This window comes from Rana temporaria, chromosome 4 (genome assembly GCF_905171775.1).
Source record: "Rana temporaria chromosome 4, aRanTem1.1, whole genome shotgun sequence".
Taxonomy (NCBI): Eukaryota; Metazoa; Chordata; class Amphibia; order Anura; family Ranidae; genus Rana; species Rana temporaria.
The window spans coordinates 341816293-341828679 of NC_053492.1; the positions used below are offsets into that span (position 1 = coordinate 341816293).

The window sequence follows — 12387 nt, forward strand, 5'->3', positions numbered from 1 at the left end:
AGAGGAAATGTTATCCCTTTATAAAAGGGAAATAAAGGTATTTATAATGTTTGTTTTTTATATCTATACACAAATGTTTGCCTTTTCATTTCATTTTTAAACCGAATGGGTTGTTTTAGGCTCCGTGTACACATGACGTTTTTACAACTGCTCCTAAATGATTAAATTTGACAGATAGTAACCCACGTTTAAAATGTCCGTTTTGCTGCGTTTACATGCCGCGTTTAGCGGTGTTTTGCCGCGTTTGCGTTTTAGAAGCGTTTTTATTTTTTAAATGGGCAAAAACGAACAAACGCCTATAAACAAAACGCTGCTAAATGCGGGTTACCTCGTTTAGCTGCGTTTGGTGTCTGAAACGTTGAAATCTTTTGCATCTGAACCCATTTTTTTTTGCTTTCAAAGAAACGCTGTTAAACACAACTGCCTAAAAATGGCAATAAACAGCTCCATGTACACTGCTGCTGCTAAACGGATGTACAGAGGCAGTTGGTCACTTTTTTCAACTGCCCCTGAACTCCATTAAAGTTATCCTAAGTGACCATGTACACACTCTCGTTTATTACCGCTTTTAGGCAGTTGCGTTTAACAGTGTTTCTTTGAAAGCAAAAAAATGTGTTCAGGCGCCGAAGATTTCCATGTTTCAGATGGCAAACGCGGTAACCCACGTTTAGCAGAGTTTCGTTTATAGCCGTTTTTTGTTTTTGGCCATTTATCCACTTGCCACACACCATATAGCAAAATGACGGCGACAAAGTGGTTTCAATACCCTGTCTGGACGTCATATGACGTCTTCAGGATATTGAGCCGCTGCGCGCCCCTGGGGTGTCCAAACACGGCTGATCACGATGTAAACAGGAAAAGCCGGTGATCGGCTACACCACCAGGGATGCCAATCAGAAATAAATAATGGATGCCTAATGGATGCCAATCAGTGCCCACAATGGATGCCAATCAGTGCCCACAATGGGCATCACTGATTGGCAGGCATTATTGTTTGGCACTGATTGGCATCCATTGGTACAAAACATTACAGTACATCAGTGCCACCTATCAGTGCCCATCCGTGCCACCTATCAGTGCCTATCCGTGCCCATCCGTGTCGCCTATCCGAGCCCATCCATGCCGCCTATCCCTGCCCATCCGTGCTGCCTATCGGTGCCCATTCGTGCTGCATATCGGTGCCACTTATCAGTGCCGCATATTAGTGCCCATCAATGCCACCTCATCAGTGCCACCTCATCGGTGCCCATCAGTGCCGCCTTATCAGTGCAGTACCAGTATCAAATACCATCAAAAGAAAGCTCTATTTGTGGGAACAAAATGGTAAAAATTTAGTTTGGGTACAGTGTAGCATGACCACGCAATTATCATTCAAAGTGCAACAGTGCTGAAAGCTGAAAATTGGTCTGGGCAGGAGGGTGTATAAGTGCCCTGTATGGAAGTGGTTAAAAAAAATTATATATAATTTTTTTTTTAACGCTTCTAAATGCAAACGTGGCAAAACTGAAGTTTTCAACATGGGTTACTATCTGTTCAGGAGAAGTTGTAAAAACGTCCCGTGTACATGAAGCCTTACAGGGTGATCGTTTACAATCACTTTAAGGTTACTAGAATTGAGTCATATGGGCATGGGCAACTGAATCGTTTTTATTTTTTGTTTGTTAGTTTTTTTGTATTCATTAGTTCCATAATTATTGTCTCCTTTTCAGGTTTGCTTGTAGTGTAGAAGCCAACAAAACAATATTTCCTCAATCTAGTAGGAAGAAAAATAAAAAACTGTCAGAAAAGGAGGCTGCTTATTTAGCTCTTAAGGAGCTGAAGAAAGACTTTCCAGATGATATTCAGGTAATGAACATGTTATGTCCTACTGCACCTAGTTTTAAAGCTGAACTTCAGGTAGTTATTTATTCAGTAAAACCGTTATTAAAGTGGTTGTAAACCCTTTACAACCACTTTTTTTTTTTTTTTTTTTCAAATATACATTTTTATTTTCCCTTTTTTATTTTTTTTCAAAACATAAAAAACATGCATACATAAAAGAACCACAATACGGTCCAATAAATAAGTGCAACAGAAAGGATACATGTATATTTGTCTCGGACAGGGCCGGATATTCGTCTGGTGCAGGAGACACAACATGAGATGAACTTTATAACACTTGACTACCTGTTCGGTATCCTCCTCATACAGTTAACTATACTCTAGGAACACCAGACAGGCAGTATTACTACATCATAACTATCAGGAATACAATTGCCCTGTCCAGGTCTCTTATGTCATTTATCAAAAGTATGGAGACAGAAAAAGGGAAAAGAGGGGAGTGGGGGCTTAAGGGGTGGTAGAGAGGTAAAATGAATAAGTAAAGGACTGGGGGGGAAGAAAAAAGGAAAAGGGGGAGAAAGAGAGGAGAGGATAGGTGACCCAGGGTTAAGAGCACGTCAGCCGCCAGGACGGCCATCTTGACGACGTCCCCTGACTAGATTAGGAATTAAGCATGGCCGACCCTTCATCTGAAAAGATATAAATGTTCCAGAGCCTCCATGCCTGAGAGAGTTCCTCTTGCTTGTTTAGGGCGATGAGGACCAAGTCCTCCAACTGCTTGATATCCTCCACCCTGCGCATCCACATGCCCCCCGACGGGGGCGATCTCTTCTTCCACCTAAGAGGGATGCAGGATTTAGCTGCGTTCAGTAAATGCTGTATGATCGACTTCTTGTAGTTCCGTGCCGGGATCAGGGTGTCACGGAGTAGAAAAAAGGCAGGGTCGTTGTTGATTACGTGGTCACTGAATTTCTGGGTGACCGTACTGACCGTTGACCAAAAGTGTTGCAATCGGGGGCAGGACCAGAAGATGTGGAGAAATGTTCCCACCTCAGCCTGACATCTCCAGCATAGGTTTGTGGAAGTGGGGAAATATCTATGTAGTTCCTATGGTGTGTAGTACCACCTGGTCAAGATCTTGTAATTGAGTTCCTGGATTTTTGTACAGATTGATGTTTTCAAAGAGAAACGGATTATTGTCTGTTTTTGAGTTTCAGTAAACGAGCGCTGCAGCTCAGTTTCCCATTTCTGCAGAAAGGGCAATTCAGGTTGTGTCGGGGGGTGAATTGAGTAGCACGTACGTTTTAGAGTACCTGAGACATCGTCCCCTTGTCCCTACAATACTCTTCGAAGGGTGTGAGCTCTCGCTGATAATGCGCCAGGTTCGCTAATGAGTGCAGGAAGTGGTGCAGCCTACCAAAACGGCAGTCGGAAATGTCCTGTATCTCTAGTCAAGGCGTGAACAGAGGGCCAATGATTGCCCTCTAGGAAGTGAGAGGCCCGATCTCTCCCCGTCGATGTCAGTGTCCCGTATTCCGCTGCCTCCAGTCCCGGGGGGAACGCTGGGTTCCCCAGGATCGGATACAATGGGGATTCACCTGAGGAAAGGTGGGACGAGAGTAAGGTCGCCGCCCCTACCCGAAGGGTAGTTCCAATAAACGGGTGGGAGGTCACGTCTGGAGGTAGTCGACTAGAGCACCAGGTTGCTCCCCCTAACGGCACCTCTGTCTGTGCTTGTTCTATATGGACCCATAGTTTGGACTTACATGTCGATTCCAATCTATAATCCTGCCGAGGTGTACGGCCTTGTAGTAATTCCGCAGATCCGGGAGGGCCAGCCCTCCTAGATGCTTTGGCAACGTCAGAAGGCTCCTGCGCAGCCTAGGCTTGGACTTAGCCCATATAAAATCAATGAAGATGGAATTCACCTGCTTAAAATATGGGGGTGCAATCCTGATCGGCAAGTAACAAGAAGAATTTGGGGAGGATTGACATCTTGATAAGGTTACACCTCCCAAACCAGGAGTGAAGTCCCCTGGTCCAGTCCTGCAGCAACCCCCGTATCTTGGATAGTAAGGGCGGGAAGTTGAGATCAAAAGTGCGTCTCAAGTCGCCCAGAATCAGAGTTCCCAGGTACTTGAGGGAGAAGTCTGACCATTTAAATTTAAACTGGGATTTCAGTGAAAGTAGGGGCGAGAGTGGGCACCCTTGTCTAGTCCCGTTCGTGATAGGGAAGGTCTCCGACAAGATTCCATTGGCTTTGACCTGGGCCGTGTGTATGAAATAGATGCTAGAAATCACATGTGCCTACGTTATCTGCACATGCGCACTGAAGAAATGGCACGTACGCGTTTCTGCAGCTGCTGTGCCGTGACCGGCGGCTCCCGTGCGGGAGTGACGTCATCGCAGCTCCGGCCAATCACAGCACCGGGGCCCGCGAACCCTGAAGTAACATTCCGGGGGCATGTCGCAGCGGTGAACGGGAACCACTGCAACAGCATCGTTCTAAGGTAAGTATTTCACCATGATGCCTTTGTCTTGCAGGTTGCTTTTTTTGCACAGTTTACAACCACTTCAAACACTTATATAAATATTCATAACTTGCACATGCTGCGTTGGCTCAGAAATAGAGGTATTCTTTAGCAAAACCATTATGTAAAGTTGAATTATGCCGAAAGAACATAGAAAGCTGATGTCTATTTGCTGTGCAGTGTTACTTCAAACAAAGGACACTAAATTCAAATCTAAAATAAATGATGCATTGATATTCCCACCCTCACAGAGAAATAATGAAGAAGGCAAACTAATCTAACCAATTTCCTCCCACACTCCAAAGACATGCTTGTAGGTTAATTGGCCCTAGCATGTGTATGAATGTGAGTTAGGGACTTGGGTCCAAATCCACAAAGCAGATGCGCCGACTTAACTCGAGATTTCTAAATTTACACCGCGCGTATCTTTGCGCCCGATCCTCAAAACGAGATACGCCCTAAAACCAGGTTTTTCCATCCTACCTAAAAAAATTACACCGGCGCTTCCACGGACGCAAATTACGCCAGTCACGCCGCTGTTTTTGATAGGCAAAGATGCAAATGAGGGAGATAGGGCGATCCACAAAATTAAGTGTGTGCGCCGTAGATTACGCCCTGTGCGCACCTGTTAGTTTCCCGGCAGGAAGTTACACTTTATAAAAGCAGCCCTAATTTAACACCTTCCGTGTAAATGTCTGCTGAAGCAACAGCATTGAGGAAGAGCTGAGCACACATATTTGCTGGACTACAATCTGTCTGCCAACATGCCAGGGCCATCCATGATCCTAACTGCACTTGTTACTTTAGAGGCGCAAAGAAGGAGGAGGGCACAGAGGAGGAGGAGGAGGGCACAGGAGAGGGTATACCGCCCACGCCGAGATGTCTTTGGCATGACTGCTTCTGAGGTCTATGGCAACTTCCGTTTCAACCGTGAAGCCGTCCTGGAATTAACCAGAATCCTGCAGGATGATCTCACCACCCCAACACAACGATCCCATGCCCTGCCGCCTCTGATCAAAGTAATGGCAACACTCCATTTCCTTGCCACTGGCTCTTTCCAACGCACATGTGGAGGTCTGGCTGGGATGGCACAATCCTCCATGAGCAGGTGTGTGCACCAAGTAGTCCCTGCAATACTGAGACGCATGGGCAATCAATTCCAAAAACCCACCCAGGAGGTCCAGCGATTGAAAACCATGACGGACTTTTACCACATTGCCCGATTCCCACGGACCATCGGGGCCATTGATTGTACCCATGTGGCACTACAACCCCCCCATGAGACAGAGCACATGTTCCGTAATAGGAAGGACTGGCATTCCATAAATGTCCAGGTAATAGTGGATGCACAATCCCTCATCTGGCACGTCTGTGCGAAATTCCCTGGATCCTGCCATGACAGCTATATATTCCGGCAGACCAACATCTCCAGAGATTTGGAACTGAACATGTATGGGGACAGCTGGCTGATTGGTGAGTGACATGGGTGTCAGGTATGACTGTCCCCCCCCATGATGCAGACATCACGAGGGGCACATGCATGACTAACACCCTCCTGTCTTTTCCCTTCCAGGTGACTCTGGATATGCACTGGGACCCCATATGATGACCCCATACCGGAACCCCCAAACCCCAGGAGAGCAAAAATATAATGAGGCTCACATTCGTACCTGTGCAGTTGTGGAACGCACATTTGGCCTCCTGAAGTCCCGCTTCAGATGCCTGGATAAGTCTGGGGGTACACTGTTGTATTCCCCAGACTTTGTTTGCCAGATAATCGGTGCATGTTGTATTCTGCACAACTTTGCAGTGAGAAGGGGCCTGGAGATTGACATACGTGCTGACCTGACCCCCGACCCAGACATTCCCCCCCTAACCAACTCTACCCGGTCTGCTGAGGGCACAGCAGCCAGGAGACGCCTCGCAGAAGGCATTTTTTCACAGTAAACGCACATTAATTATGTCACAATGAGAATGTTTGTTTTCACAGTAAACGCACATTAATTATGTCACAATGAGAATGCATGAATGCACACCACTGTGGTGGTCCCTAGCACAGACATATCACATGCACATAGAATTGGATTAGATCCAAGTACCCCCCCCCCCCTTTGGTACTTGGGAGCAGTAACGCCACGCCACGGCTCCAATTATGTCACTGTGCATTCATACACCATTCAGGAACCTGGGATCACTTCTCCACCAAAACTGAGGGTGACACCCTTATTTTATCAGGAATGCCACCCCCCCACATTCACACATCATTCACACACATAAATCAAATCATAAGTACAGAATACCAAATTAAATAATAAAAATAAAACATAAAAAAAAAAGTATCCCTGCTAATTCAGTTGCGGCGGCGATTGCTGGGCACGGGCACGGCCGACCGGAGGATCTCCATTGGGGGGGGTGTGAGCAGGGGAAGGAGGATCCTCCTGGGGGGGTGAGCAGGGGAAGGAGGAGCCTCCCCTGGTGACTGTCCTCCTGCTGGCCTGCCCTCCGAGTGCCTCCTTCATTACACCCAGGCTGTGCTCCATCTGGGTCACTTTTTGATGCATTTTACCCAGAGTGCGGGTCTGCCGGGCATTGTCCCTCATCACACTGACCGGAAAACGCTCGGCCACCCCCCTGGTCTCCTGGGTCGGCATCCTGCATGCCGCTGAGTCTTGCGGCCCTGGAGGAGGGGAGAGAGTGACCCTTGTGAGTTGTGGCCTGTTGGGGGAGAAGTGGGAGGGGCTACCCCTGATGGCGGCCTGACTGCTGCCAGCCTCTGGGGTAGCCTCAGGGGAAGACTCAAAGGTCATCCTATCAGAGGCCAACAGGACTTCCCGGCTAATCTGTAGATTTTCTTCCTCCTCCCCCTCATCCTCCTCCCCCTCAACCTCCTTCCCCTCAACCTCCTCATGAGGGGAGGTTTGGCCACTCCCCTCCCCTGGGGAATCCTGCCCTTCTTGGGACTCATCATCAGCCTGTCTTGGGGGTGGTGCAGCAGCCTGGCCTGATGGGCCTGCAACCTCCTGGCCTGATGGGCCTGCAACCTCCTGGCCATCTGTGGAGGACACAAAACAATCACAGGTTTGAGGATCCACACACTTGGCACATCTTCCCTTCCCCCACCCACACATGCTAATCACCAGAGAGAAAAACCAAAAACGTACCTGTCCTCACAGGAACATCTGACTGATAGCCACGCAGGCCCACCACCTGCTGTGTGTGGAAACACTGGGCCACTGCCCATTCCTCCTCAGTCAGCCTGACTGGGCAGGGTCCCCCTCCTCCAGTGCCCCTGGTATGGGCATCGATCCTTGCCATCTTGTTCCGGACCACGCTCCTAAGATCGTTTATTTTTTTTTGTATGCCAGCGGGGGTCCTGGTCTCACCCCCACCCCCCCCCTCCGCATTGATCTGATCCTTGATCTTTATAAGTATCTCCTTCCTCCTGGCCGGGGGGGTGTTCCGGCTCTCAGGGCCATGCAGATAGCGCCCATATCGGACGATGCCCCGAGCAAGAATTTGCTTCTCTCCCAGGGTAAAATTCAGCTTCCTGCGCTTGGGGGCCATCACAGACACCACCCAGCAACAAGAAACTCACCCAAAAAGCAATCAACAATACACACACACAACAAACAAACAAACAAACTCACTGAAAAAACAAACAAAAATCTAAACACACAAGCAGACAGCTACTATAAATTCAAAAACAAACACGCAAAAGAAAAAAAAATACAATCACAAACAAACAATCAGAAAATACAATCACAAACAAAAAAAAAAAAAACACTTATCAAAAACAAACTCCAACTATACTCTCCAACTCCTCAACAACTTTTCTCACAAACACAAGTTACCAACAAACACCAACAAACGTTCAGAGCAGAAGCAACTTGCTCTAGGAAGGGAAACACTGGGATATACTTTTGCAAGGGAAGTGTGTTTGACTGGGGCTTTTTATACACAGGGCGATCCTCAAACTAAGTACGCTTGGCCTTTTACCTATCTCACTGATTGCGCCGAGCCAAGTTCTGCACATGCCCAGTGAGGTCCAGATTCGTGCGCGCATGCGCAGTACGGCCGGCACCTCATTTGCATGGGGTCACGGCTCATTACAATGAAACACGCCCACTTCCTTCCCACTTGCAATAACCCCGCCTTACGCCTCGGAATTTAAGTTACGCTGGCGCAAATTTGGGCGCAAATGCGCTGTGGATACGGCACTTACGATACCAAATTAGGACGCCGTAACTTAAATGACATAAGTTTTGAAGAACTAAATTTGCGCCGCTTTTTGTGGATTTGGCCCTTAGACTGTAAGCTCCTTTAAGGTGGGGACTGATGTAAATGTACTATATACAGTATATGTAAAGCACTGCATAAATTGTCTGCGATATATAAGTAATAAATAAATACATTTACTTACATCATACTTACTGTAATGCAAGTAGATTCTATGGAGTAAAGAAAAAACTATTAATCTTTGGTAAAATAGAACCCAGAATTTCCTTATAGGTGACTAGGTTCTGCTCTAAATGTGGAGCAGCCCCCGGTTACGTCACAGAATTTATTTAACAAACTTTTAGATATATAATGGGTTTGGACCATCATAATGACATCTAAAACAACTGGGGATTTAATATTTTTCCAGAGTTTAGTTATGTTTCGCCTGGCTGCAAGTAATATGTGGGTAATTACTTTTCTGTGAGCTAAATGTATGGAGTCTATATTTAGGTTTAGTAGGGCTAGGTCAGGTGATGGTATTATAATCAGTCTAGTACTTTTTGAAAGAATCAAAAAGACTTCCTGCCAGTAGTACTTTTATGTTTGGGCATTCCCAGAGGGTATGTAATAAGGAACCCAGTGAACCGTAATTTCTCCAACAATTGGGGGATGTGCCATTGTCGAATTTGGCTATTCTATCTGGGGTTAAGGCAGGGGTTGACAAATTTGCTTGGAATCTAGGAGCCAGCTAAAAAACTTAGGAGCCAGAAACCGCGCCCCGTCCCGACGAGCTCGCGCGCAGAAGCGAACACATACATGAGCAGCGACCGCATATGTAAACGGTGTTCAAACCACACATGTAAGGTATCGCCGCGATTGGTAGAGCGAGAGCAATAATTCTAGCCCTAGACCTCCTCTAACTCAAAACATGCAACCTGTAGAGTTTTTTTAAAATCTCCATAGGCGACGTTTAAAGGGTAAAAGTTTGACGCCATTCCACGAGCGGACGTAATTTTGAAGCGTGACATGTTGGGTATCAATTTACTCGGCGTAACATTATCTTTCATAATATTAAAAAAAATGGGGATAACTTTACTGTTGTCTTATTTTTTTATTAAAAAAAGTGTAATTTTGTCACCAAAAAAGTGCGCTTGCAAGACCGCTGCACAAATACGGCGTGACAGAAAGTATTGCAACGATCGTCATTTTATTCTCTAGGGTGTTAGGATAAAAAATATATATAATGTTTGGGGGTTCTAATTAGAGGGAAGAAGATGGCAGTGAAAATAGTGAAAAATTACATTAGAATTGCTGTTTAACTTGTAATGCTTAACTTGTAATACCAACGGCCACCACCAGATGGCGCCAGCTTACTCATCTGGTGGTAATAACTTGTAATACCAATGGCTCACCACCAGATGGTGCCAGCTCAAAAAAAAAAAAAAAAAAATTTTTTTTTTTTTTTTTTTTTTGCCCCCCCCTTCCAAGCCAAGTCGCCAGGACCCTATTTCTAGTCGCCATGGCGACCTGGCGCCCGGGATTTGTCGACCCCTGGGTTAAGGATCTCCTTTGAACAATGTTCTGCATAGGTTTCCACAGTGCAGTGCATTTTGTGGCCTCATATGTGGATTTGAGAGCCCTTTGCCATTGCTTTTCTGTATATGATCTGCCTAGATCACGCTCCCATTGGTTGAAGGCCAGGGAGTGTTGTAATTGAGTCTTTTCTTGCAGTACATTGTAAAATAGAGAGATACCTCCAGAGGAATGGGGTGAATAGTATGCTATTGCTCTGGAGACAGTGAGTGATTTGCATATATTGGTAGTAAGATTCTGGGCTAAGTTTAGGCCTAGTAATTCGATTTTTAGGTTCTGGGTTGGGTTTAGTTTATTTTGGGAGTCAACAGTAGAGATTTCAGTGGCAAGCTCATCAAGACGCTGCATCCTCCCTTTATTTCCAATGAGCTTAGTTGTATCAATATTCCTCTAATGAAGGCTTTGTGTGTCATCCAGAGAGTAGAGGAGTGGGAGACAGACCATTTATTCAGAAAAAAGTCAGTTAGGTGGTGTTGGATTTGTTCAGAATATGGGGACTTTTGCATGACGTAAGTAATGGCCTTCCAGATTCTGGTTGGATTCGAAGTTGTGGAAGATGCAATTGTGATGCTTACGAGTGCATGGTCCGACCACGTAATGGGATCTATAGTTGAGTGGGAAATTCTTTGTAGTATCTATTTGTCCACTAAAAAATTGTCTATTCTGGAGTACAAGTTGTGTAGGGCTGAAAAGTAGATGTAGTCTTTCTCTGTTGTGTGGTGGTATCTCCAGACATCGTGGAGATCATGGGATCGAAGGAAGTTCAGCATGGGTGAAGTGTGTCTGAGGGAGGGGTTGAAGTCTCCACACACAATCATGGAGCCTTGTCTGTAGTTATTGATTTTTTATGTACAGTCTATTAGGGTCTGAGAGTTTGACATGGAGAAGAAAATCAGTAGCTTTGTTAATGGCCACTAGTACTCCTCTCTTCTTAGCATCCAACCAAGATTGGTTGGATGCTAAGAATACAAGTGGGAAGTTTTTGTGGCGACATGTGGGGGTGGCGGATTCTACAAAGTGGGTTTCTTAAATGCAGATTACATTGCAGTGTATCTGTTGCCACAGCGATGCCCTCTTTGCCGGATGAAGCAGTCCTTTCACATTTAGCGATAGGATTTTAATTGCCATTTGAGGTGTGGTGTATTGATATACATTATACTCAGTTTGGCTGGGGTAGGAGGCAGTTGTTCCTTCAGTGGAGGTCAGTAGGTAGTAGTGGAGTTCATGATGGTTGCTGGGTGTAGTGGTAGTTGGTTTTTCAAGGTAGTCTCTTATGTAGTTTTTCATGGTCTCATGCGTGGAGGGTAAAACAAAAAAGGTGTCAACAGGTTACAAGAACAAAACTTTCATAGCTATACAGCCTTGTAAAGAACCAATGGGCTGTTATATCCAGGTTGGGGGGAAACTGTTCAAATGAAACTAGCGTGACGACCAAGGGGCCATTAAGAGAGACAATAAGTGGTGGGGTTTAGTAGCACCTTCTTTAGCTAGATGTCAGCAGTTTCTAATGCGGGGACCAGACTACAATTTGAACCAGGGTGGTGGAATTTTGTCAGACAGGTTGTGAGCTCCAGATTGGGGGGCTTGAGTGGGTATGATGCTCCATTCCCCAAGTAGTGAGAGACGCTAATCTAAAGATGTAATGGTGAATGACGCTCCATTGTGTTCCATAATTAGTTTGGTGGGGCGTTTCCATTTATATGTTTTGTTACAGAGTGTTTTGGTAACCGCGTTTAGCTGCCTGCGTAGATCCAAGGTGTATTTGGAGAGGTCAGCATAAATTTGAATGTTAGCATATGGATGAGGGAGTTTCCCTAATGAGCATGACTTTCGCAATATTTGCTCTTTTGTAGGGAAGAAGTGCACCCTTATGAGCACATCTCTGGGAACTTCGTTGGGCAGGAAAGAGGGTTTAGGTGTATGCAATGTATTGTGAGATTCAAAGGAGTTCATTGTGGCACCATTGAATGAAAGAGCTCTTTGACGTATTGCGACAGGCACATTTTCAGGTACCCCCTTAATTTTAGGTTATTTCGCCTTTAGCGATCTGCCAGGTCAGTGATTTTTTGCGTGCATCCAGAGCATTTCTTCTTCGCCTTCCTCATTTGCGTCAATTATATCATTAACTGTAGTGGTAATGTTTGTAATTGCATGTTCTACCTGATTAACTCTGTCGCCTATCAAGGATTAGGTTATATTGGTAAACTCAGCATGCAGGGAGCAG

The 12387-nt window shown here is 45.7% G+C and overlaps 1 protein-coding gene across 2 annotated transcripts in view; it reads left to right on the forward strand.

Annotated features, from left to right (window-relative positions):
- Positions 1 to 12387, forward strand: part of LOC120937509 (interferon-induced, double-stranded RNA-activated protein kinase-like) — a 349209-nt gene that overhangs the window by 37212 nt on the left and 299610 nt on the right. For both annotated transcript variants that reach the window (XM_040350786.1, XM_040350787.1), the window contains exon 5: positions 1710 to 1845. In XM_040350786.1, the coding sequence (XP_040206720.1) occupies positions 1710 to 1845 (136 nt within the window). The remainder of the gene's footprint in view (positions 1 to 1709; positions 1846 to 12387) is intronic.